The 26,414-nt window shown below is 40.1% G+C and overlaps 1 protein-coding gene across 4 annotated transcripts; it reads left to right on the top strand.

The window, feature by feature from the left end:
• Positions 1-1,567: 1,567 nt before the first annotated feature.
• AFG3L2 (AFG3 like matrix AAA peptidase subunit 2) lies at positions 1,568-25,816 on the top strand. 4 transcript variants are annotated; one of them, XM_032121544.1, is made up of 17 exons: positions 1,568-1,736; positions 6,775-6,874; positions 7,344-7,421; positions 7,874-7,989; positions 8,881-9,033; positions 11,224-11,298; positions 12,710-12,834; positions 15,102-15,375; positions 15,930-16,067; positions 17,764-17,917; positions 18,511-18,618; positions 18,758-18,883; positions 19,923-20,033; positions 20,612-20,727; positions 21,669-21,869; positions 23,501-23,695; positions 24,807-25,816. In XM_032121544.1, exons 1-17 carry the CDS (start codon positions 1,611-1,613, stop codon positions 25,047-25,049), a joined length of 2,439 nt encoding a protein of 812 aa, XP_031977435.1. In that variant the 5' UTR covers positions 1,568-1,610; the 3' UTR covers positions 25,050-25,816. The 4 variants fall into 4 exon arrangements, with proteins under 4 accessions (XP_031977435.1, XP_031977448.1, XP_031977439.1 ...); XM_032121557.1 differs by having other exon boundaries at positions 1,569-1,736; positions 7,344-7,412; XM_032121548.1 differs by having other exon boundaries at positions 1,570-1,736; positions 12,713-12,834.
• The last annotated feature ends 598 nt before the right edge of the window (positions 25,817-26,414 follow it).

Below are 26,414 nucleotides of genomic sequence, written 5' to 3' on the forward strand. Positions count from 1 at the left end.
GCATGTGGCTTGGACTGTGGGGGTATAAAAGCCTAGCGGTTCCTTTGCTGGGGGTCCCTTCTCAGAGGCACCAGCTGTGGCTGTTTCTGTGTTACTGCACCATGAATAAATTGCTTTATGGAACGAGACATTTGACACTCTGAGAAACCTGGGGTTGATCCAGTAAGAAAACCTGGCCTGATTGCGTGAGGGGAGTCAAGTGGGGCACCCGTGGGCTCACTGGAGCTGCCCGCTAGAAAGGGGCTCCGGTTCCAGCAGTGAAATTCTCTGGCCTTGGGAATGTGACTGACAGAAAGTCTCATGAATGGTCAGACTGGAATGTTTCCTTAACAGTGGTGACACCAAATGCCTGAATTCACCTAGAAGACTTTGCATGGACACATTCTACAGCAAACACATTGATATGAGATGCCTTACATAGTGGGGCAAAAACAAGAGACAAGTTTCCTTATTTCCCACCTCCAGGCTTTGTAGAACATTACTGTGGAGTAAACCAGCCCTGGCAGTGAGGAAACCTGCCCTTCTCAGTGATGCTGGCCGGGCTGGGCTGGGCTGTGCCCCGCTAACTCACCCGCACCCTTGACTCAGCAAAGGGATCTGGACAAGCTGGAAAGATGGGCTGGGACCAGCGGTATAAGGTTCAACAAGACCAAGTGCTGGGTCCTCCACTTTGGCCACAATAACCCCATGCAGCACTACAGGCTGTGGTCAGAGTGGTTAGAAAATGCCCCAGCAGAAAAGGACCTGGCGGTGCTGGTCAACAAGAGCTGAACATGAGCCAGCAATGTGCCCAGGTGGCCAAGAAGGTCAGTGGCACCCTGGCCTGTATCAGAAACGGTGTGGCCAGCAGGACCAGGGCAGGGATTGTCCCCCTACACTTGGCACTGATGAGGCCACACCTCGAATATTGAGTTCAGTTCTGAGCCCCTCAGTTCAGGACATTGAGGTGCTGGAGAGTGTCCAGAGCAAGGCAACGATGCTGATGAAGGGTCTGGAGCACACGTCCTGTGAGGACACGCGGCTGAGGAAGCTGAGGGTGTTCAGCCTGGAGAAGAGGCGGCCCAGGGGTGACCTTATCGCTCTCTACAACTGCCCGAAAGGAGGGTGTGGCCAGCTGGGGGTCGGTCTCTTCTCTCAGGCAACCAGCGATAGGACGAGAGGACATAACCTCAAGCTGCATCAGCGGAGGTTCAGGTTGGACATTAGGAAGAAATTCTTCACAGAAAGGATGATTAAATATCGGAATGGGCTGCTTAGGGAGGCGGTGTTGTCACTGTCCCTGGAGGTGTTTAAGGAAAGCCTGGACGTGGCACTTAGTGCCATAGTCTAGTTGACGTGGCGGTGTTGGGTCACAGGTTGCATTCGATGATCCCGGAGATCTTTTCCAACCCGATTGATTCCGGGATTCTGTGAAATCCCTGCCCGGGGCGGGCGGGGCTCCGGTGGGTGACGGCGCTGGGCGCGGCCGGATGGCGGCGCCTGACGGCCCTGGGGCGTGGCCTCCGCAGGGGGCGGGGCCGGAGGGCGCCCTTCGGCTGCAGAGGAAATGCACGCGGCGGCGCGGTGACGTCAGGGCCGCGGGCCGGTGGTGACGGCGGGTCCGGGCGGCCATGGCGCACCGGTACCTGCTGCTGGCGCGGGCTGGCGGCTGCCGCCGGGGGCTGCCCGGGGCCCCGCTGCAGCAGCTGCTCTGCGGGAGGGGCCTGCTCGGGGGGGCAAGGCCTTGCCTGGCTCAGGTAAGGAGCGAAGAGGGGGACCGGGGGTGGAGGGAGGGCCGTGGCGGCGGCGGCGGCCGGCCCCGGGGCGGGGAAAGGCGCCCCGCTGCCCGGAGCCGAGAGCGTCTCTCTACTGCTCGCGGCCTTCCCCGGCTCGTCCTCAGCCCGTTCGGAGGACGCCGTCCCGGCCTGCTCGGTACCGGCCCTTCCTGGCGGCGGGGAGCGAGGGCCGGTGGATGGGTGAGTTGGCGGGCTGGAGTGCCGCGCTTCCCGGGCTGGAAGTGGCAGCCGGCTCCGTGCGGGAGAACCTGTGGGCTCCTTCGGCTGCAGGAGAGTTGTCTTGCAGAAGGAAAACAAGGCGACGCCCCAGAGCTGCTGCTGCACCCCGCCAGTATTTAATAGAGTCTTAGAACGTTAACAGTTTGGAAGGGACCTTAAAGATTTTCTCGTCCCAACTTCTCTGCCGTGGACAGAGAACCCCTCCCACTACACCAGGTTGCTCAGAGCCCCATCCAACCTGGCTTTGAACACTGCCAGGGTTGGGGCGTCCACAACTTCTCTGAGCAACCTGTTCCAGTGTCTCACCACCCTCACAGTACATAATTTCTTCCTACTATCTAACTTAATTTCTCCTCTTTCAATTTGTACCCATTACTCCTTATCCTGTCAGTACAGTTCCTGACAGAGTTCCTCTCCAGCTTCTCTGTAGACTCCCTTCAGATACTGTAAGGTTACTATGAGCTCTCCATGCAACTTTCTCTTCTCTAGACTGAGTAGCCCCAACTTTCTCAGCTTCTTTTCATAGAGGAAGGTTCTCGGGTTCCCACTGGTTTCCCAGGTGCTGTGTCCCACCTAACTCCAAAGTTTTTCCATTGCTTTCTCAGGGTGGTGATCTGCATTAGGTGGGTTTATGGCTGTGTGAGAGACTGAAATGTTAACAATTAATGACTGAGCCGTTTGTTTTGGGTGTCAGTGTTCTGGAAAAAAGCCTGGTTGTTTGCATCCTGGGATTGCATGGTGCAGTGGTACCATGGATCTGCACCTACTGTTGTGGTATTAACTGATAAATCATCGTGTCTGTGTGTTCATTCTTAGTGAAATGGCCTTTACTCTCAGCTATTACAAGATGTGTACTACCCTTGTTGACAGCTCTAATGCAGTGGAGGAGTGACAGGCCTATGCTGCTGCTTGGGAAAAGGAAGATGCTTAATTCCTCTGTCTTTCATTGGCATCTTGAGAGGTTTGCTTTGTTTTCCTGTGGCATAGAGTGGTGAACAGCCACACCTTTATAGGAATGAAGCTTATCTCTAGGATAGTGATAATTGTGAGATGAATACAGAGAAGGATGTCAGTAGCTTTGTTCTCAGCATGAATATGTAGTTTGTTTTTAATGATGAATTTGGTTTTGTTTGATCAGAGCTGAACATCATTTCAACAATAAATAAAACACTATCAGCAGTGCTGCTGATATCTCAGGAAGCTAATTTTTGTTTCTTTCAATAAAATTTGATGAGTTCTTATTTGGAATCAATCTTAGGAAGGGGACTTCGTTTACATTCTAGCATCTGGCTTTTTGTGTAGGCAGAAAAATGAGGGTCTTTGTTCCATAAAAGCCATTACTTTTTTAAATTGGTCTTTCTTTAAGAAAAAGTGAGTAGCTTGGAATCATAGAGCCTTAGAAAAGCTTGGGTTGGAAGGGACCTTAAAGATTGTCTCGTTACAACCCCCTTTGCCATGGGCAGGGACACCTCCCACCAGACCAGGTTGCTCAAGGTACCATCTAGTCTCACCCTGAACGCTTCCAGGTTTAGGGCATCCACAACTTCTCTGAGCAGCCTGTTTCAGTGTCTCACCACCTTCTAGGAGTAAAGAATTTCTTCCTGATATCTAATCCAAATCTCTACTCTTTTAGTTTAAAAACATTTACTCTTGTCCTATCACTATTTGCCCATGTAGAAAGCAACTTGCATTAAGTTGAATTTCTTCATCAACTTCTTGTTGTGTGTTGTCCCCTCTGCCCATTATGTTCTTATGTAATATTTTGGTAGCTGTTAGATAATTAAGACTTTCAGCTTAATTTTACTTTGATTTGGAACTTGATAACGGATTCTCTATCCGATTTGTATAGCTCAGCAAGTGGACTTTCTGTTCCTGCTTTGTGTAGCCTCAGTTTTTAAAAAATGGATTGTGCTTACAGAGTTTTGTAAACTTTTTAAGTAGTTCTACTTGTGATCTTGGGTTTGCATGGCACTCTGGACTAGTAACATCTTATGGGTTATTTTAATTCTAAAACTGACCGTTGTGTATTTTGCTTATCTAGAACTTAACATTTTAAAAAGTCTTGATTTTTAGGATGGTGTCACAAGATTTGTCTGAAAGAAAAAATCAGATTTTTTTTTGTTTTGTTTTACATGCAGTGAAATTTTTTGCCTCTGACTGGGAGACACTTGGCAAGAATTTCCTGGTAGACAGCCCAAAACAGCATCCAGTCAAAATGTGCTCTGCTTGCTTTCTCTCTGTTTAGGCAGTGGGTGTGCTTATATCAGCTAAGCTTGCTGTGGCATTCCCACTGCCAGACAACCCAGGGACAGGCCCCGTATCAGGATCAGTATGATCAGTTTTTGTGCTGATGTTTTACAGAGTTCTTGAATATCTCCAGTGAGAGAGACTGCACAACCTTTCTGGGCAGCCTGTTCCAGTGCTTAGTCACCCACACAGCAAAGACATTCTTCCTCCTATTCAGGGGGAGCTTCCTGTGCATCAGTTTTTGCCCATTGCCTCTTGTCCTTTTGCTCGGCACCACCAATAAGAGCCTGGATCCATCTTCCTGTCACCCTTCCCTCAGATACCTAAAGATGTTAATGAGGTCCCCTCTCAGACGCCTCTTCTTGAGGCAGTCAGGTGACTTACTGATCATGCCATGAAGTTATTTGTTCCTTTTTCTCACAAAGCAACTTCAAAGCACTCAGCTCTCTGCATATTAACTTGACAGGTGACTGTGTGTGTTCATGGAATTTAGGATCTCCAGAGACAATCCAACAAGAAGCCAGTCCCGTTATTCAGGTCTGCCCCAAAGCTCCATCTGCTTATCCTTCTCTCTCCTTCACTTAAACTGTAACTTAATTGTGTAGTAAACCCATGCTGGTCTAGCCCAGCCAGGCAATTGGATTTGGCTTACTTTAAGTTTTCTTTTAAACATGAGCAGTTGCTTTATCTTAGTTGGAGTAAAGCTTTCTGAATATTCCAGTCTCTTTGCAAATAAAAAGTAATCTGAATTTGCAGAAGAAGTAAGTCCCTAATTCTTGTGCGTTATGGGAGACCACTGACATAGGAGAAAACCCAGTTGTTTCTTTGAGTTTCATCAGTTGCTGCCACATTCACTGCCGGTATTTGAACTATACATGGTCTGTGGCAAGCTCTTTTACTGCCCACATGGATGCATCCCACTTGTCCTAAAACTTCTAGAAGCACAGATGGAATTGCTCGTGTTGGAGGTCATAGTATATTGGACTTAGTAGTTGTTCTCTCCGTTAGCGTCTCTCCAGACTGTCTGCACTGCACATGCTTCTCATAATCGCTAAAATACCCTCTTGGATTTTCAGTATCAGATTTTATTCAGAGACATGGAGAGGCGCAAAATTAATGGCTTGACCAAGCAGCCCAAGAATTATTAGCTCAGTCTGCCGCAAAAGCAAGCAATGAGAACATTTTGGTATTCCTCTTGGTTCCAGAGGTGGAACTACAGAGATGCTTGAAATAAGTCTAATGTATTTCATCATTTAAGAAGGGGTGGAGGGGAAGCTCCCAGACAGAAGATTTCAGGAGAGTTAGAGCATTCAGTTAATGATGGCAGCATGCCTAGGGTAGTTCTAGTGTGCAATTGAGTAATCAAAAGTTTCTTTAATATGCAAAAATAGGTTTTGTTTGCAACCACTGTACCTTGGCTATAACACTGAGCTTTCCTTCACAGATGTAGTCCTAGAGGTGTTAGTCCCAGGTGGATGTTTGCTGTCTTGCAAGGATACTCAGAGTCACATTTTCAGGACCTGTTGCTTTTCAGTTAGTGGTGTTTATTTTTTGCATTTTACTATTTCTGTGGCTCTTAAGGTAAATAGCTCCTAATTAAAAAGAACGGAAGACTGAGCACCTTTATGGGGCAGAAGGGAATGGAGACAGAAAGAAAGTCAGTCTGTGGGGAAATCTTGGTATGGATATTTTGTTTCTCAGAAGTGTTGGAAAAGCTTATGAAGGGGATTTTATCTAAAATATGTCCTTATTGAAAAAATTAGGTATGATTTTGCTAATAAAATTGCAGTTTACACTTTTTGAAAGTATTCAGCTACAGTAGCAAAATTTTGTTAAGAATTAATGAGTTTAAATATTTAGACTTCCCTCATTGCACTTAAATGATGAATAACAGTAAACAGCCTTAGGACAAGGTGCTATAGGCTTAGGTTTGTTGTGGTTTTATAACTGGATGTTTACCCACATAGGGCTTTAGGTCTTCTTTTTGAACTGAGATTCTTCCTCTGTGTTGGTTCCTTAGCTGGATGCAAGCATTGTCTGCCATATCCCTTTATTTTGGATTCAAGGAGATCTCTCATGTTCAGAAGCTACAACTTCTTAACTATTTGAAAAAAAGTTGCATATAAAACATGATTCAGCACTGTGTGCATCATGGTTTTACAGTCACAGCTAATGTTGCACTTAAGTATCATTCAGCTGGTATGATGAAATATTTCCCATAGAAATCAATGTGTATTAAATGTTCATAGCTTGTAGTGTTTTCTGCTTGGTTTTTCTCTTTTAATATAGATTGTTTTGTTTGTGTGTGAGATTAAACTATGTTCTTAACAATGAGAATAAAAATTTCCTTGCTGTAGAATTTACTCATTTGATGAACTTTTATTTTTCCACTGTTGTCTTACTTTCTGGCCCGCAGCAGTTACTACAAGGTCTGTTGTAAAGTAGTCTCTGGCTAGCTGCAAGTCTCTAGTAGAGAGCTTGAAGATTTTCGTGGCATGTTCTTGTTGCTTTATGTTTCTTTTTTGTTTTTCAGCTCTGTGAACAAGTTACTCCTGGAGTTACTGCTGACAGAAGCACTGTCTTGGCAAGTGTAATCGCTGCTTGCAGAAGGCTTTTCTCTCAACCTCCCAAAGGTGACTCTGATTTGTGAAGTGGAGCAGGCTGCTTACATACCTTGCTGAGGACTGCACTCATGTACCATTTAGGTTTATTGTCTGTGGGGAAGGAAGTTCTTGTACTAACCAGCCTTTAATCTTGAGATGGAACATTGGATTTATGGGATTTTTAGGAGCTATTAAAGAATAGTGTGGTTTGCTCAACTTCACACTGTGCAACGGAGCTTTCTGTTGAACTAAGCTTCTCTATCTCTGGTTAAAAGATAGCTTTACTTCAGGTTATTAAATACATGTAGTACTCTCTTGTCAGTGTAGTAGATTTATTTATGGAGACCAGGTAGAGCTTTTCAAGAACAAAGCTGGTTTTGCAGTCTGTATGTTGCTAGCTTCTTTGCTGGTGTATACATTCAGCTTGTGACTACTGAAGTGTGATGACAGAATTGTAGAATAAAAAACAATTATGAGCTTCTTTCCTCTTTCCTAATAGGATTTGAAAAATATTTTCCCAATGGGAAAAAATCTAATGGAACTAAAGGTACACCTGGAGAAACAAAAGGTAAAAAAGATGCTTGACTTCAGTTCTTTGTGAGATGTGTATTCATTAAATTAGATTTTGGCATAACAATTGTGAGTTTGGGTTTTAGTTTTTTTCTTTATTTTTCAGGGAAGATATTTCTGTACCAGCGTAGTTTAGAAGTGCAAATTTGTATGTTTTTATTATACATGATATGAAAGCAAAATAATGTTAACCTTATGGAACAGTATTTATTTTTATGCTTCTGTTGAAATGCTGTCCCTCACTTATAAGTTAACAGACCTCTCTTCTGGTCATAATTGTCTCTCTGCCACTTACTGGACTATATAGCTGGTTTTCTATGGAAAATGCTGTTTCTCACATAATCTAATTATTGTAGTATTACAAACTAGTAAATTTTTCAGAACATCTCCTTAATGTAACTAATAAAAAGTAATGTGAGATTGGCATAAGATGTAATGATTTTTTGTTGTTGTTGTTAGAAACGAAGGAAGCTAGTTCCAGACAACCTAGTGGGACTAGTAGTGGAGGAGGTGGCAGTGGTGGAAAAAAAGGTGGCAAGAAAGAAGAAACTAACTGGTGGACCAGATTACAGAAGGTTTTGACTTTAAATTATCTTTCGTTATATTACTGTCTTGTCTTCATGAAATAACCTTGCTTTTTGCTTTAGCCATGTTTTTTGCTTTTTAGGGCCATATTCTGATTGCCTAAATCTTGCTCAAGCCTCCTGTACCAGGCATTTCATAGTAACTGGCTCTAGGTGGCTCCCCACTCCGTGCCTTTCCTGAGTAACTGTTTTGTGCATAACTCCAGAGGCATCTACCTCTGGTTCGGGAATGTTAAGCTGTGTGAATGTGGTTGCCAATAGTCAATATTCTTAGAGTGGAGCCTCAGACCTTTAAAGGCCTTGTGTTTCATTTCAGTGTCAATTTGTAAAACTTTCTGACCACACAATGCCCGTTAAATGTAGTTTGCTCTTACCTGTTCTGACCTTAATGGAATACTTTGTGAGTTTCCTCTTGAAATTTATTGCCATTACCTGTGACATAAATATGATAGCACCTGATAGTACAGTAATATAAAGAATGCTTTTGGTGCACATATTTTTCCTCCTTCTTGTTTGTTTTTTCTTCTGTTAGTTTTTTCCTTTATTTTTTGTCTTGCATGTAGTCCTGGAGACCAAGGATAATTGTTTTAGAATGGAGGCAGAAAGGTCATGCGATTTTTTTTCTAAAAGCAGTAGTTTGTAGATCAAAACTGTTCAATTACTGTTTGTAAAACACTTAAAGGTTTACTGTTACTATAATTCCTCAGTTCTAGCTGAAATTACTGAAGTGTGTTCATACAGCAAAACAGACCTTTGTTTGACATTTTCTGTGGCAGCCTTGAGGACAGGGAATCGAAGCCACAAGGAGATACCAGAACCTGTTTGCTATATGCTTACTGTATTACAGACTCTAAAATTTTTTTCCTCCTCTCCATTTCCTAGGGTGACATTCCATGGGATGTCAGGGAGTTTCGGATGTATGTAATTGGAAGTTCTTTTTTCTGGACAATGGTTGTATACTACTTCTTCTTCAGGGTCCCTGGGAGAGAAATCACCTGGAAAGACTTTGTCAACAACTACCTTTCTAAAGGATTGGTGAGTGGGGAAGGGAATCCATATGAAACATCAGAGTGCTGAGGAGGCTTGTTTCTGCCTCCCCACTTACGCTTGTGTTCATGTGTCTGTAGAATGAGAACTGGCTCAGAGTAATTTTTTGAGTGAGAAAGGAATTAGCTTTCATTTTCATCAGTTCCTAGATCTGATTTCAGGATAGATGGGTGAAGACTTACGTCATTTCAAGAGAGGAGGGAGAATAGCAGCTCAGGACAAAACTTTTGTTGCGTAGCTGTTGTGAATGCTGGTTTGAAGGGGCAGTGTAGCCACGCTTTCTCTGGGTGTGGCTTTTGCAGTACAGGTAAGCTGACTGAATGGCTTAAACAGACAAGCCAGCTGCCTTTGGAAGAAGCTTTCTCCTTACCACTTGCATGAGCCCATCCCTCTGAAAGAAAAGGTTTTCTGCTTGTTTCATGCCTGAAATCAGTTCCTTGGGGAATCTGAGAAGCAGCAGTGAGAACAGAAAGGAGGGGGGTGGGGAATGGAAGAATCCCTTCAAGGACAGTACATTGGCATCCCTTCAAGGGCAGTAAATCAGCCTAACTGTGTTGTAAAGTACCCTCCTCTCTTTGTTTTCTCCTCTCATTTCTTCTTAACCTGGAGCCACTACTGGAGCAATCAATTTTATCATCAATATCTTATCTTTCTGTAGAACTTGGCAGCTTTCCACACTTGGAGTAATAGGTTGGTGATGCCCTGAAGTTCAGGAGATTGTGTCTTGCGCAGGCTTTTTCCACTTCAGGAGCCACTAGTTCTTTGCTCTCTTCCCTCCCTGCTTGTAGCCTTGCCTGCAGATTAGGAAAGCTTTGGTTTGGTTTGTCCTCTAGGTTTCAGACCTAGAGGGATTTTCTGTTAACATAGAACTAACCTTCCATTACTTTGGTAAGCTGCTGAACAGGGTGTTTCTTACCTTTCTTTTCTAACTGATCTCTTCAGAGCTGCTCTGTATGCTTTTCCCCTTCTGCCTAGACTGTCTTACAATCTGTCCTGTTTTGAATTGATGATTGTGCACATCTTGTGAAAAAACCCCTTACTGATAAATTTCTGAAGGAGTAAGACAATTAACTCTAAAAAGATTAGTTTAGCTGTTATAATGAACAAAGCCTGAAGCTTCCTTGCAGAAAAGCATTGTGAAAGTAGGCCATTGCACAGAACCAAGTTTCTTGTGTCTTTGTAAGATGTAGTGTGGATATTCAGACAGACTAAATGTGTAGCTATCGAGTGCTACACATTAGTATGTTAGGTTGCCATAGTGGTGGGGAGAAGACTGCACTGCTGGGGTCATGTGCTTTTCAAAACAAAGGGGTTCAGGTAGTGCTGCATGAAATCAGGTTAGTTCTAGAGTGACTTCTTAGCTCATGTTTTGCTTCAATTCTTCTGGAAATGGCCACATGTAGCGAGTTCAGGGAACAACCTTACTAACCTGTGTGCAGCTCAGGCCCAAATACTGGAACCATTGCTGGTTTTAAATGCTTTAAGGATGCTGAAAGCAGTTATTTTATGGGAAGAGGAAGAAGAAGTAGAAAAATCTTTAGTTGACTTGTAAAGAGACCTTGCCAAACCGAAGAAACTAACCATTGGAGGAGACTTGTAAAAGAGAGCTTAATGGTATATATCTGCTAAACCTATAGCACAGTTCTTAGGTTTATATGGTATCTGTTGCCTCAGCTAAATACTTCTTTGTCTGATTGATGTTATTGTGTTTAATATGGTAGCACAGGAAGCCCTTTCTATTCGGGAAAACAATTGTAAGAGCAAAGTTAAGATTTCCCTCATTTTGCTCAGTTTGCTTTGTTTTGGAAGCTGCTATAAGAGTCTGGAGTCATATAACTTACTGCTTTTGGTGTTGGACCACTGAGACAAGCAAGTATTGTTTAACTATTTCACTGTAAATGATTTTTGCTGAGGCATGCATTGGGTTTTTTCCTTGACAAAAGGGTATGACATCAATCTTTCAATCTCAATTCTGATGTGGCAGTATTCTTTTTTTCCTGATTACATACATGATTCCTAATGGCAAACTGTAGACTGTGGAACTGTTCTGATACACATGATTAATTTTATTCTGCTAACTGGAAAACAGATTCACATTTGGTATCTGAAGCTCTTAGCTGTGGTGGAAGCGCAGTGACTGTACACTCTTCACTCAGGTTTTGTTCTTTTCTCCTACAGGTGGACAGACTTGAAGTGGTGAACAAGCGCTTTGTTAGAGTTGTCTTTGTTCCTGGAAAGTCTCCTCATGAATGGGTAAACGCTTTTAATACATGTACATGAGACATTAGAAGCAGCAAAACAGTCTTTTTAGGTAAAGTTTGAGGCAGAAACTTGGTCTGGAGCATTAATAATTTCTTAATCTAAAACATATTTTCTGCATTACTGTTACATTATCCTACATTGTGTATTTCTCACTTTACTGTACCAATTGTTTTGCCATAGATACCTTTAAACTATGACAAGTAGTTCCTTTCCAGCACTTTGCTCTTTAATACAGATGCTTAAATAGGAAGAGCAAGAAATTGCTGAAGGTTCTGTATTTTTAACTGCTGTTTTCCATCTGCTCAAGAAAATCACAGGCTTAAATGCACATACTTTTGAATCTTTTCTGTTCCAGACTGCTTTTAGCCAGTTAGTTGAGAAAACAAAAAGAAGTGTTGGTTTCCAAAGTACTTATTTCATGGAGTTGCTCTTCTAGTAGCACAGTGAGGAATAGACTAATGCCGGTGGAAGTTTTTCAAAGAATGATACCCAGTGGCAGAGACCAATTAAAAAATAAATAAAATTTTCATAGAAAATGTGGAAAATTCAAAGAAGCATTAGAAAAACTTTATCAGGTTACCTGTTCTTAGGTGGTGGAGCTTTTTTTAGCTGTCTTTCTGAAACAAGGTCTGCAAGTCCCTCCTGGGTAAAGTGAAATCTGCAGCAATTACTTAATCAGTGAGTTTCAGTGTGGCTTATTTATACACCTACTCTTTAGCCCACATACAAGCAGTTGCCTTCATTTCTCAATCAGTTAACTCCTGTTTTTTTCATTTTCAATGTTAGGCTAAGGAGGGGCAAGTCAGGCAGGTCATGGTGCAAAAGGGGAGATTTTCTTGAAAGACCAGATCTCAACACATTTTGGAAGTAATGTCTTGATTTTTTTTTTTTTTTTTTTTTTTTTTTTTTGATCTATGATAAATTTCATGCTGGTTTTTTGTGAAGACAGCTTACTCTAAAGCTAGTATAGACTGCAGAAGTTTTTTTTTAAGAAAAGCAAAAACCTTTCTTAATCAGAAGGGCAGAGACCTTCAGATGAAACAATAAGTTGTATGACTGCTATGTTTCCAGGTTCAGTGCTCTGTATTATTCTGACTATATAGCTCCCTTACAAAGATCTGTTTATTACTTCTGTTTTTTTCTGGAGAAAATGCCAGGATTTCCATCTGTTTAAAGTGCCCCAAAACCATTGGGTGTTATCATCTCTGCAGAAGCAATGACAGATACAGTGTATTCAGGTTGGGAGGCTTCAGATTTATTGCGTGTCTCTTACATCATTTACACACTTGATAAGGCAACTTAAACTTGGTCCACATTTAACACCTGCACAAGGAATTATCAGACTAGAAGAAGTTGTCTTGTAGTGCAGGTGAAGTTTGCTGATCTCTGCTTTTTTCCCCAGCAGTACGTCTGGTTTAATATCGGTAGTGTGGACACTTTTGAACGGAATCTTGAGACTGTGCAGCAAGATCTGGGAATAGAGGTGGAGAACAGATTGCCTGTAGTCTACTCAACAGAGAGTGATGGGTAAGAAGTTGCTTTAAAAAGTCTCTGGTAAAAAAATGGTTGTGTTTACAGCAAAGTAGATTTGTAATACACACACCTTACACTTCACTAGGTGGCGGTATTATCAGAATAACAATCAGCTTGGGTTTGAGTGTTACCTGTAAGAGAAGCTGTTCAGTACTTTGTCTATGAAGAAATCCATATCCTCTTACTCTAAATATAGCTTCATATTATATAAATGCTTGTTTACTATAACTCCTTTCTTCATTTAAGCCCTTCCTCCCAGTGACTTTTACTAGAGCAAGAGATAGCCAGGCACAACAGTGGAGCTCCATAGAGGATGATGCTCATGTAGACTTTTGAACAGAAAAATTATATCATAGAACTACAGTCTATTGGCTGAGATATTCTGGGCATCAATGTCTGCCCAAAAATTCAGCATAAATCAAATTTTGTGGCCTTGGAAAAAAGCAAGAGATTGGTGATTAAGTAGATCACACTAACCTGCCTGTTAGCAGAAACTGGAAGATGTGTCATGCTCTTAATTGTTAAGAAAAATAGTACTGATTTACAGCAGATTTATAGCATTGTTGCTTCCTCATTAGGGAATAATGGCTCTAATACTAGATTTGTGTTCTTTATGTTAGCCTTTTGTAGCTGAATTTTATTGACCTGGACTTTAGAAGACAGTAAAAGTGCTTCCCTGATGTATTTTTCCAAATGGCTTAGAAGACAAACATAATATTGTATCCCAAGAACTGGTTTCTTTTTGTTCTAAGTGAACAATTACTCCTGGTGGTGTCTGTGGAATAGGTTTTGTATCATGAGGAAGTTCTGCTTTGGGTGTAGTAGCTCATGTGATTAATGAAAATGGCTTATTTACTGCTTCTGTTGCGTTTTCTTTCTTTGTACTTTGGTGTGTGTGTTTTGGTGTGGGGGTTGGAGGTGAATGTTTTGGTTATTTCTGCAGTGTGTTTTACCAAGCTGCTGCTGCCTGTCGGTCTTGGTGGCAGCAGGAAAAGTGGTGGCCTTAACTCTGGGCAATCCTGCAACTTCAGGTAGAGGTTCTTATTTCCTTGGTCTACACTGCCTGCCTCATTTTTCTGTTTCTTTATAATGTAGCATGCTCTTAAGGATGGTCCATAAGTAAACCTGTTGAGCCCTTAAGTAAACAAACCTGGGGAAAAGTGATGGTCAGGGCAGCACAGTGCTTGTGTGAAAAGGCTGCATGTTGGCCTGAGGCTTCTTATAATAGACTGCGAAAAATAGGTCAGTTCCTGTGCCTTCTTCAGCCTTGTACAGACCTTTACTTCCTGAATCCCTCTTTATGACCACAGCTCTGGTCCTTTCTGTTCTTCATGTATATATTGCTCTGCCCCAGGAATGCCACAGGAAACAGGGGGGAGCAGCAGCTACATATAATCAAAGTACTACTGCTCCCTCTTGGCTCAGGATCTGCTGAATACCATAGCAGAGGGAAAAAATCCTTCTTTTCCTCTTTATCCCAGAAATGTGGGTTATCAGTAAAGCCTGGAAATCCTGTGCTCACTTATGACTGTGCTTCTTTTCCAGATTTTGTTTTTGCGGAGTGTGTATAGAAAGTCTTGTGAGCTGTTTGTTGAAGCTGTTCCTTTTCACAGAAAAATCTGTACAGTGCTCAGATACTATGATAAAGAGGACTGTGTTAGGGTTTTTGGCTTATACAGAGCTGTGCTAGAAAGCTGGAGGACAATGGACAATGAATAATAAAGAAACCCCCACACCCCAAGAAACCAAAACCCCCCCAAAAAAATCTGTAACCTTGAAAAGGAGAATGGAAACATTGAAAGAAGAAAAAAAATGTAAAAAACTTAAAGACCTAAGGGAAGAAGAGCGTGTATTTTGGAGAGAAATTTCTGCTTGAAGTAGTAGCATACGCTGACTGTATGCTATTTAATACAACTTATTTTGAGAACATAACCATTTACATAACTAGTCCTGTAAATATACCTTTGAAAAAACAAACTACTTCTGTTTGTTAGGTAAAGCAATTTTTCTCTGTAAAACTCATCAATGTTACTTGATATGGTTGGTTTCAAAACAAGCAACTATCAATATAACAATTTGTTTTCAAATTTATTTCGGTTGTTTCCCATTTGAACAACCTGCAGAAATACAAACAATTCAAGTTAATTGAGTATTAGTCTTGAATTTGTTTGTTTATGATGGAACCAACATCTTTGACATGTTATTTACAGTGCTGGGTTTTTGTGATGTGTTTTTCTTTTTTTATTTGTTTTTCTCCACAGATCATTTCTCCTGAGTTTGCTGCCTACAATTCTGATTATTGGTTCATTGCTGTACACATTAAGAAGAGGTCCTGCAGGCTTAGGTCGGGCAGGGCGTGGAATGGGTGGACTTTTCAGTGTTGGTGAAACTACAGCCAAAGTCCTTAAGGATGAAATAGATGTTAAATTCAAAGATGTAGCTGGCTGTGAGGAGGCCAAATTAGAGATAATGGAGTTCGTTAACTTCCTGAAAAATCCCAAACAGTATGAGGATCTGGGAGCAAAAATTCCAAAGGTAAGGGAATGATGACTTAGACTTTATTCTTCTAGTAGTCCTCAGTATTCTGAACTGTACTAGGATTGTTTACATATGCAATGCTTTCCAGCTTGTGTCTTCTCACATTTAGAAAAAAAATAAATAGGCATTAAGTGTCAGCAGTGTAACTGTGGTGCCAGAAGACTTGCCTTGTGGAATACTTTATCTGTTCACATGGACCCGAAATGATACACATAGAGGTATAGCATCAATCCTGTATATACTTACTACAGAATTGCCTTTTGGCTGTGCTGGCAGGGGAGCCCACCTGATGACACACCTTTCTTTTTCTTGTTTAATAAGTCAGTCAAAGAAAACACTGTTCCTGTAACTCCTAAGACAGCATGGCAGTGTTGTATCTGATTTGCTTTTCCTTTTGCTCGTTTAAGGGAGGGATTAATCTTCCGTTATTTCCCTGCATGATTTTGACTGTGGTGAAAGAAAAGCCAGTGGACTCAATATCATAACATGCTATTTCATAGGCTTAATACTATGTTTTCTTCATGAGGAAAATACACCTGTTTCTCTTGCAGGGGGCAATTCTGACAGGTCCTCCAGGTACTGGGAAAACACTTCTGGCTAAAGCTACAGCTGGAGAAGCCAATGTGCCATTTATCACAGTCAACGGCTCAGAGTTCTTAGAGATGTTTGTTGGTGTGGGTCCAGCACGAGTAAGTCTTTGGCCTTGCTCCTTTCTTTCAGTACTGGCTATTGAAAGGATGTTGTCAGGTTTGGGAGACAAACAGTTTGATTACAGCTGAAGTTCTTTCAGGTTTCTTACAAGTGATGCCAGATGCACATCTAAACACAAAAATCAGAGCTGTATCTTTTATTAAAGTTACTACGGCAGTTCAGAATCTGGTTTCAGGCCATTAAGGATGTGCCTCTTTTCAGGTGCTTGAGAACACAGAACAACACTCTTCAAGCTCTGATCTGAAGTAAATTTAGTAGCTGGATCAGAAATGTGTAGCTCATTTGACCACTGCTATGGGAATGCCTCTTCCTGCTCTAAGTCCTTCCTCTTTCTTTGAAGAAATTTGTTCTCTTTTAGTTTCAAACTCTTAGCTGTAAGGAGTTTTCTTGGACACACAGATAAACTTCTGGTTGAAATACTAGTCCAGTGACTGATTTCTGGAGATCGGGTGTTTAAAGTAACCAAATATATATATAATACATTTTTGTCCTTTTCTGCCTCAACTGTCTTAAAATAGCTCATTAAAAACACATTAAGTGTTATAAACAAGTTACTGATATTTTATGGTAATAAAAATTTGGGAAAGTATTAGGTATCCTAAAATAATAGTGATACTCAGACTTCTGTTGTCAGTAGATACCTGAAATGCCCCAAAGCAAAGGGACTTAACCTCTCTGTACCAGTCTGTGCAAGTGCTTTTACCCAGTGAAATCTGTTGACACAACTTTGGCTGGGAATCGAGCCTATAGGAAACAACATGAGAGAGTGTTTTACTTTCAGTTCCTATTAATCTATTAAATAAGGCAGTTGTTAGTGATGCTAAATTGATAATTTGTAAATTGGGATGCGCTACAACTAAAACTGCTTACACAGGCTTGGTTTCTTTGGTGGTTTTTTAGTATATATGCGTTATGGAAACCTTTAGTTTCCATAATGCGTATACACTAAAAATAGTTGTATGAATCTGGATTTCTTCTTGTTCCAATGAAAAGATAGTTCACTTGAAGCATCTGACACTTGTTGATCTTGTTCCTTCATTGTACTTTTTTCTGGTGACTTTCTGTAGTACAGCCTACTGTCCAAAATTTGCATATCTTCATGTCTGCTGTACATTTTTTGTCATCAGAGAAGCCTTCTCTAATTGCATCACTAATGTATAAAGTAGTAGAGCTCTGAGCTGCATATAATTCCTACTCAGGTCAAAATTCTCCATTAATTTTTCATTTCCTGTTTGCTCCAGTTCGATTCCTCAGTTGTAGATCTGTTGACTCACTGAACTGGTTTTAATGAGGTCTGTCTGATACATTTGCAAGCAGAGCAACATTGCTATGTTGCATCTGAAAGTCAAGTCAGATTGTGCTGCAACTACCACAGTAGTTAGGTAATGCCTTGTTTAAAATATGAAAGTCTAAAAAAAATTTCAGCTATCTACTCAATTCCTGAATATTTTTTCCAGACTTCTAGAAGTTAATTTAACTTCCAAATGAATATTTTGAGGGGAATTAAGTAGCTTATCACTGCCGTGAGAGCTGACTGAAGGCTTTGGCATGCTTGTTCAGAGCCATGTCCAGTTATAGGGATATTGTTACTGATGTGCCTCTTCCCCTCCTCCCCACCCCCCAACTTGAAAGAGTTACAAAGCAGTCTGATGCCTTCTCTGTTCTTTTGTTAAGGTTAGAGACTTATTTGCTCTGGCACGTAAAAATGCCCCATGCATTCTCTTCATTGATGAAATAGATGCAGTAGGGAGGAAGAGAGGAAGGGGCAACTTTGGAGGACAGAGTGAACAAGAGAACACACTCAATCAGCTTTTAGTAGAAATGGATGGTGAGTATTTAATGTCTAATACCACATTATAATAACAAGGATATTGGAAAGAACTAATACGCTTGTTCAGACCTGCTAACCAAGATTTGGATTCTAGCTTAAATCCAAATCGTGTCTGTTTCCTTGTTTCCTAAAATAAAGAATGGTGACTCATTTTGCTGCAGCCTGGTGTTGTACTAAAATTCATTCAGAGACAAAGAACCCTCATTCTGTATCTCCTAACTCTTTGTTGTAGTTGAATAGGCCAAAAAATTCTTCACAATAAGACCAGTCTGTCTGTAAAAAAATACAGCTAGCCGTGCTGGTTCTGCAATTTCCTGAGCAGTTAATCTATTATTGTATTTTGAAGATAAAGCAGGATTTGATATAGTACTTCACAGAGCAGAGCCCAAGGCCATTTTCTTGCTTGTTACGTAAAGCCGGACAATGCAGCAATAAATAGAAATATTTTCAGCTTTAAGATAATTTGTTTAAACTGTCAGTTCTTACATGACCCTGTAAAGTGGACAGTCTTTATTTCTGTTTTTTGGTTTGGTTTTTTTCACAGAAATTATATTTACACAGCTTTTCTCTTTATCACTTTTCTTTAACAGGATTTAATACAACCACAAATGTAGTCATTTTGGCAGGTACTAACAGGCCAGATATTTTAGACCCAGCTCTGATGAGACCAGGACGCTTTGACAGGCAGATTTACATTGGTAAGTTTGCCTGGGAGCCTGTGTCATCCTGTGTTCGTAGAATACTGCGGAAGTCACTGCAGCTATGTAACTTTCTTGCACACATTCAATTTGAATATGTATGTGTGTGAAAAGTAAAACCATGTATTTTATTTTAAAGGACCCCCAGATATAAAAGGAAGAGCATCCATTTTCAAAGTTCACCTTAGACCTCTGAAATTAGACGCTGTCTTAAATAAAGATAACCTAGCAAGAAAGCTTGCATCACTAACACCTGGGTTTTCTGGTAAGTGACTCCTAATGCCACTGTTCTCCATTTACTATTTAAGCTGTAGATGTTTGACTTCCCTACTAATTCTGGTTTTCTTGCACCTGATCTTTTGGATGGCCTTTTATTTCATTGTATTTACTGGCACAGCCTGAAATTCTCTTTGCCTGTTTGAGCAATTAGGCGGTTTCTAAAGGTTTCAAGTTTTGTCAGCTTTAGTCAGGGTGGCATGAAAAGGCAGTTTCTTCTGTCTTCAGTACAAGCAATTGGGAGGTTTCTTATTGTTATCACTTGTGTGTGTGTGTTCTTCCTTCATTTGTCCTGTCCTTTGTTGCATTCTTGGAGACTTCTAGAGAAGACCTGGGTTTTGTGGAGTTTATGTGCCTATTCTTTAGGGGAATTTATGTTTCTAGATGTAAAACCCAAAAAAAAGTGCAGAATTCAACTACTGGTCAACACAGATTTTAAATGAATTACATTATAAGCAAGTAATGAGAGTTCTCACATCCATCCTAATTCAACACTTGTGAATTCTTCACTGGTGTTTGGTCTGTATAAAACTGGTTTTCTGAGATTTGGTTGTCAATGTTTCTGGCAGGTACAGTGATGATGTTTAAACCAAGTTATCTCTGCAAATAGTGTTAACAAAAAGTGGAGGCTTGAAATCAGTAATGTGAAAGGATATCTTCTAGAGATATGCCAATATCTGAGCTATACTGAATTCACATATAGGAAATGCATGCAGCTAAATATACAGTAGTTTAAGTATAATCTGTTGCAGACAGAAAAGGAAGGTGGGATGTGTCAAACAAGTACTTCAGTGGTAATAAACTTTATTTGTTGGCTGTCTACCTATGAGAAACATCCTAAAGCCTATAACTATAGTACATGCATTTAAATAATCTTGAATAATTAAGCTATTTCAGAGTACATTACCTTTAATTTTCAAGTTCAGTGAGAGTTTATAGCAAATTAGTTATAGATAAGGTTATCTTTATGCTAAACTCAGAGAAAATTGTTGAAAAGTATCAGTAATTCTTGCCTTCTCTGCTTTTAGGTGCTGATATTGCTAATGTCTGTAATGAAGCTGCTTTAATTGCTGCAAGGCATCTCTCAGATGCTATAAACCAAAAGCATTTTGAGCAAGCAATTGAAAGAGTTATTGGAGGTAGGTGAATTGCATCAATTTTTTCTCAAAAATTGTAATGTGGCAGGCAACTTCCTTTTTTATATGTTTAGGAAGCCATGCTTTGAATCTTTGTCCTGTTCTTCAAGGGGGATTTTTTCCTCTCCCAAACACATCTGAGATTTAGAAAAGAACTATCCTGTCTGTATTGCTGACTTCTGTAATAGAGAAAGGGGTACAAAGAGAAATTTCATCAGGACACTTCTGTAATTTCTTCAAACTGGCAAGAGGAAAAGCTGTTCGGATTTAGGGATGCTTTTAACTGCTGCTAGCCTGAAATAATCCAGAAATGATTTTTAAAGTGCAAATGTTTTATTTAAATATTTGAATATTCTTAAGAACTTACTTTGAAACTAGAAAGTTTAATGAAGGACAAGGTTACAGTGAAACCTGAAAGATGCAAATTTCTAAAAGTTGCAAGTTCAGGGGTTTTTTTAAACTTTTTCCATAGATCATATGCATGGCATACTAAGTATTGCTCACCATCTTTCCAAATGAGATAAAGGATTTCAGAGGAGAAAGGTGTGTCTGAAACTACTAATAAAATTTATTTTACAAAGGTTTGGAAAAGAAAACTCAAGTACTCCAGCCAGAGGAGAAAAAGACAGTAGCATATCACGAGGCAGGGCATGCAGTTGCTGGGTGGTTTTTGGAACATGCTGACCCACTGTTGAAGGTAAGAAGGCTAATTTGAACTTGTAATTTTAACAGTAGTGTGGACAACATCTTTTTCTTTGTGGTTTCTTTTGCCCCCTAACATTAAGAAGATATTAAAATATATAATCTTAAAAAAAGCAGTGCAAGTGTGTCAATTTTAGAGTACATTTTGGTTAATTTCTTGTAACTTTCTTAACTGTTTTCTGACTTAGCTGTTACATGGGTAGTATAAATGACCTTTGAAAATGAGAGACCTGATCTTCCCATGAGTCTGCCTGCCTAGCTGCTTTTTCTCTGAGGCTTTCAGTACAGATCAGTAGTTTAAGTTAGTCTTACCAGGTTACACAGGTATACTTCAGGAATATAAATATAAAAAAGGTAAATTTCAGTTTCAATTTGCTTTCTTTTGGGTTCACAGCTTGACAAGTTGAATGTAAAGGAAAAAGCACCAAATCTCCCAACTTACTTTAACATTCATAGTTTTGCATAGCTGTGTTTTTAATCTCATCTCAAGCTTAAAATTAATTTTGTACAATTTATTGCTGGAAGAAAGGTCGTTAGTAAATGTGGAAACTCCTTAAACTGTTCAGAATGCTAGAGATTGAAAAATGCTGTGTCTGTTACAGAGTATATAATGCCCAATACATAACTCTCAGGGAATTGTGGGTTTTAATTAAAATAGTACTTTGAAAATATCATACAGTTTTTAGAGAAGATGTGACAGTGGTCTTACCTTTCTTTTCCAGATATTCTAGTAGTTGTTATCCCAGTTTAGAGCTAGCCAGGGCTTTTAGGGATAAAACACATTGGGGGCAAAACTGTAAGCAGAAATAATGTCTGAATTATACCTCAAGGGTGAGTATGGTGTAGGTTGTGGTATTAAAAAGTAAGTCAAACTGAAGAATGCTTTTTGGTTTTTAACACTGGTCAGTTGTAGCATTCTGTTAATGTTGATTATAGGTATCTATTATTCCACGTGGTAAAGGACTGGGTTACGCTCAGTATTTGCCCAAAGAACAGTATCTTTATACCAAAGAGCAGCTACTGGACAGAATGTGCATGACTCTGGGAGGACGCGTGTCTGAGCAAATCTTCTTTGGACGAATTACAACTGGTGCCCAAGATGACTTGAAGAAGGTGACCCAGAGTGCATATGCTCAGGTATGGGCTTAAGTGAGACTTTTTTCTTTCCTTTACTGCGTTCTTTATTTCCAACCTAACTAATATTTTGATATGATGCAGTTTCATCAGGTACTTCCTTCAAAAGCCTAGTTTCAGAAAACACTGCATGAATAAACATCGTGGTGTTGTTTAGAGATGCTGATGACTCAAGTATTTTATTTCAGTCTCACAACAGCAATCCATGCATTAGGCTTTGATTACTGCCCTACATCTGCCCACAGGGACATAACGTGTTGCAGTTGGATCCGATTGGATTCAATTACATGTGGAAATTGTATACTTTTTTTAAAATGGAGTTTAGTGCTCAGATTTGATCATATCATCCTACATTTACAATTGCCCAGTGTGAAGATTCAGTTTGGATTCACGCCTGAAATCCAGACAACCTTGTATTAAAGCACTATTTGGTGTCAGCTAAGGCTATGGGAATTAAGACATCAGTTTGTGTTTGTATCGTATTAACTAATGTAGATGAGTAATTTAAAATCTTATCAATGCAGTGACTCACCTAAGTGTAGCTGTGTGCTACACACAGGTGTGTTACTACATTTCCTGCATCAGCACAAAAGATGTTATCTCATAAGACACTCATAAGGTGAGCAAGAGACATTTTGGAGTATACTTATCTTCCCCTGCACACTTATCCCCAAATCCCACCTACTTCCTGGTCTCAGGCGTGCTTCTTGTAGCCTCAGTTCTGGAAGTGAATGTGTAGTAATATCCTGTTAATTCTGTGGGATCTTCAGTGACTCTTGTTCAATTTTAAATTTAAAAATTAAGTCTACTTACAGACTTTTGCACATGTTAACCAAAAAAAATTATCAAACTTTTCTTAAGGAAGCAGGTTAAAATGCTTGGCTCTAATGGTGAGATCTCTTTGAGTTCTGAATAGTCGTTGTCATACCTATGTGGATCTTGCTAGACTGAGAAGTGCTGCTTTAGTAACCATCGAATTGATAGTAGCCATGGAGTGAATAAATAAATAGCAGTTTGAACTTGCTTCTGCCTCTGTTGGAGCAAAATGCAACTTAAAACATCCATATTTGGCAACTGGACAAGTCAGTATTCAGTACTGAGGCAAGCAAGATAAGAATTGTTTTCACATTTGTAGAGGAGTGTTTTGGGATGAGGAATAGCATATGATTTTTGAACTTGATAGAAAAAAATCCTTAAGACCCTCTACTTTAGTACTTACGTCACCTTATCTTTATGGGTGAATAGAATATGCTAAACTTCAGAAGTATTTTGAATGGCAAAACACATTTCTGGTAAAGGAGAAGAGTTTTACTGCTTAAGGAAGGCAGAAGTGTTTTTTGTGTAATATCTTAGTATTTAAACAGCAAAGCAGTATGCATACCACTAGTAACTACTTTGAAATGGTGTTATTTGTGTCCTTCACTTTAATCAATAAAAAGAAATAAGTGAAAGCCAACACATGTCTGTTAACTTAGGTAGACTTGAGTTTTCAGGGAAGGGTTGATGTTACAGGAAAAGATTAGGTTATAGCAAAATTACTTCTTCCTTTCCTTTTTGTTGGCCATATTTTACATCAACATACACTAAAATCTTGCTGTCTCTCCTTTGTTTATTTGATTTTTTTTTTCCTTCAGATTGTTCAGTTTGGTATGAATGAAAAAGTGGGGCAGATTTCCTTTGATCTCCCTCGTCAAGGAGACATGGTCTTAGAGAAACCTTACAGCGAGGCAACTGCCAGGTTGATAGACGAAGAGGTGCGGTCGCTAATTAACATTGCCTATGAAAGGACATTAAAACTTCTGACTGAGAAGAAAGCAGAAGTGGAGAAGGTGAGCATTACAGTATTTTTAGCCACTGAGTTCCAGATGGTAAGCCAAAATCTGAATTGAACGGAATTAGATTTAAAATAGTGACTATATAAGTATATGAGCAGGTTTGCTCAAAACCCACTTGATGTCATCTTGAGAATGTGTCACAAGACTTAAGTAAATACAAACTTCCATTTGTGTTGGAACACCTCTGAGCATATCACAAGCATGATTTAGCATCCCTCCTTGCTTATGTGGTCAATATTCAGTTGGAAAGTTGGAGGGAAGAGTCTGCCTACTAACGTAGGGTTTAGTAGATGTAATAGACAAATAAAAAACTTAAAAACCCAAAGACGATAATACCAGGACCCCAATCTTTTGGGCTAAAAGAAGCCTTGTAAGCAGGGACGTTCATATGACTTCTTTTCTCTGAGTTCCTTTTGAATGTTAATAAAAATATCTTTGGCTTCTTCTGTTCCTGTCCCTTGGCTGCTTGTGAGCTGCCTCACTGCAGCCGATATATGCAGCTTGTGCATATTCTCTTTCTTCATGCCACAAAACCTGATACAGCAAAAGGATAATTTTCTAGAATAGGCATCCAATAGGCTTACTGACAAGCCATAAATCCTGTTGTAGCAGGTCAGCATCCTGAAAGAGATCACTGAATGTGGTTCGTGCTGAACAATGAGCTCACTGACCCAAGGCTGCAAACTACCCTGGTACAGTATTCACACATTGGTATTTTATGGTGCTCTTTCGCTTGTAACACAACAGCAGCCTGACTGAGCCATCCCCATTGGAACACTTGTTTTCATCTGTAGCTTAATGTCTTGCATCAGGAGCTTTTTGGCAGAAGTGGAAAGCTGCTGCTCTTAAGCAACAATAAAAGCAGTAGTGACCCACAGTGAGCGCACTTTGCTTAATCTTAAAAGCAGGATTAAAAATAAGATTGTATTTGTTCTCCCTAAGTGCTCAAGGGGGAGAAGACTCTTGTATCTGGTGAACTCTGAACAACCTGTTTTTTCTATCAAAGTTAATCAATGCCAAGTTAACTGCCTTAACAAACTCTTCTAAACAGGACAGCCATCTTAGGTATTTTATATGTGTGACATAACTTGCTGTGCTATTCCAGGTTGCCCTGCGACTACTGGAGAAGGAAGTGCTTGACAAAAGTGACATGCTAGACTTGCTTGGCCCAAGACCATTTGCAGAAAAGTCTACTTATGAAGAATTTGTGGAAGGTACAGGAAGTTTGGATGAGGATACTTCACTACCAGAAGGCCTTAAAGACTGGAACAAAGAGCGTGAAAAAGAAAAAGAGGAGACAACAGATGAACAGGTCGCTAGGCAGATCAGAGGAGGGATGCCATTTTAACTGTGAAGTGTGTGCCCCTGTTGACTTGAGCTCTGGAAGAGAAACAAACTCACCTAGTTTGTACTTCAAAACGAAAAATATTTATTCAGCCAAACTGTATTAGGGATGGGTGGAGGAGTGATCTCTTGGGATGAGATAAGGATGTTTTGCTTCCGATGTACATGTGTGAGATCCTCAGTTCACTGGTAAAAGGTGGTCATCTTTCGTTTGTCAGCTGGAGAAGCATACATGGGATTTGAGCTGCAGTGGAACGCCAGAACCGAGCCTCTCAAGCTTTGAAACAGTTCAGATTCATGCACAAACTTTGTGGCACTGGTCTTTTTTTTTTTTTTTCCTCCAATCGTCTGTAAGCTTACAAAAATCAAAGGGTTTTTTGATTATTTATCTAAACTATACCTGTATGTGACCTGTTTCCAAAAAGAAAAAGAATCATACAAAATACTTAGTCAAATGTGAAAGTCTGGTTGTACAAAGTACTAGCTTTGCAAAACTATCAGCTCTTTCATCTGACCCTTTCCCCTTCACATCATTTTGATTTTAGAGTTTGTCTACAGAGAACTGCCATGTATGTTGACAGTGAAACTGGACACTTGCTTAAATATATTAAAATGTACTCATGGTTCAGTGTCTTAAATTAAGTCTGAAACTGTTTGGCTCCTGCAGTTTTACCAGTCAGTTTTTTACAGAGTTCTGTAAAATATTGAACATATGAATGTGTTGTGTAAATACAGTTTGAGTCAATAAAAACAGTACTTTTCTGAACAAAGCTTACCCTTTTTTTGCTGGTTTCTTGGTATAGAATTCAGAACAATACAAACCTCTGTTAAAATAGAGTTAACAAGGTTGTGCTCACAAATACCAAAAGCAGCAACCAAAACCAAAGGTGATAAATCAGAGTTGCATACTGGTTTTCTGAACCTAAAACAATGGGGTTTTTCCCCTGCTTAGTTGAATACAGTTGTCTTAGTAATCTGCTTCCGGTTGTCTGCTGAATGCTAAGGATTCATTCGTTGGAGAATTCAGCTGTTCGAAAATTAATGGCCTGTCTGCCCATCCCAGCAGAAGACAGGGAAGCATGGTTGGAGGGTGGAGTGTTGGTTAAGTGGGGAAGGAAAATGAACCAATCTTCTCTGCTGGACCAAAAATCCTTAAAGGGTGATGAGTTAGAGGGCAGGTTAAGAGGATAACTAGTGACTGATTCCATCTGTATGTTGCAAAACACTGGAAAGCGAAAGCAGTAGGCTAACAAAGGAGAAAGTTTGTCTCAAAGTTTAGACCCTTGGTTCTAAAGTTGAGTTAAATTATTTATGGAAATTATTCTTTTGGATTTTCTTTTTCTTCATGATAGAACTTGTTTCTGTGATG

Source organism: Corvus moneduloides, chromosome 1, assembly GCF_009650955.1.
Source record: "Corvus moneduloides isolate bCorMon1 chromosome 1, bCorMon1.pri, whole genome shotgun sequence".
In the NCBI taxonomy this organism is placed as follows: Eukaryota; Metazoa; Chordata; class Aves; order Passeriformes; family Corvidae; genus Corvus; species Corvus moneduloides.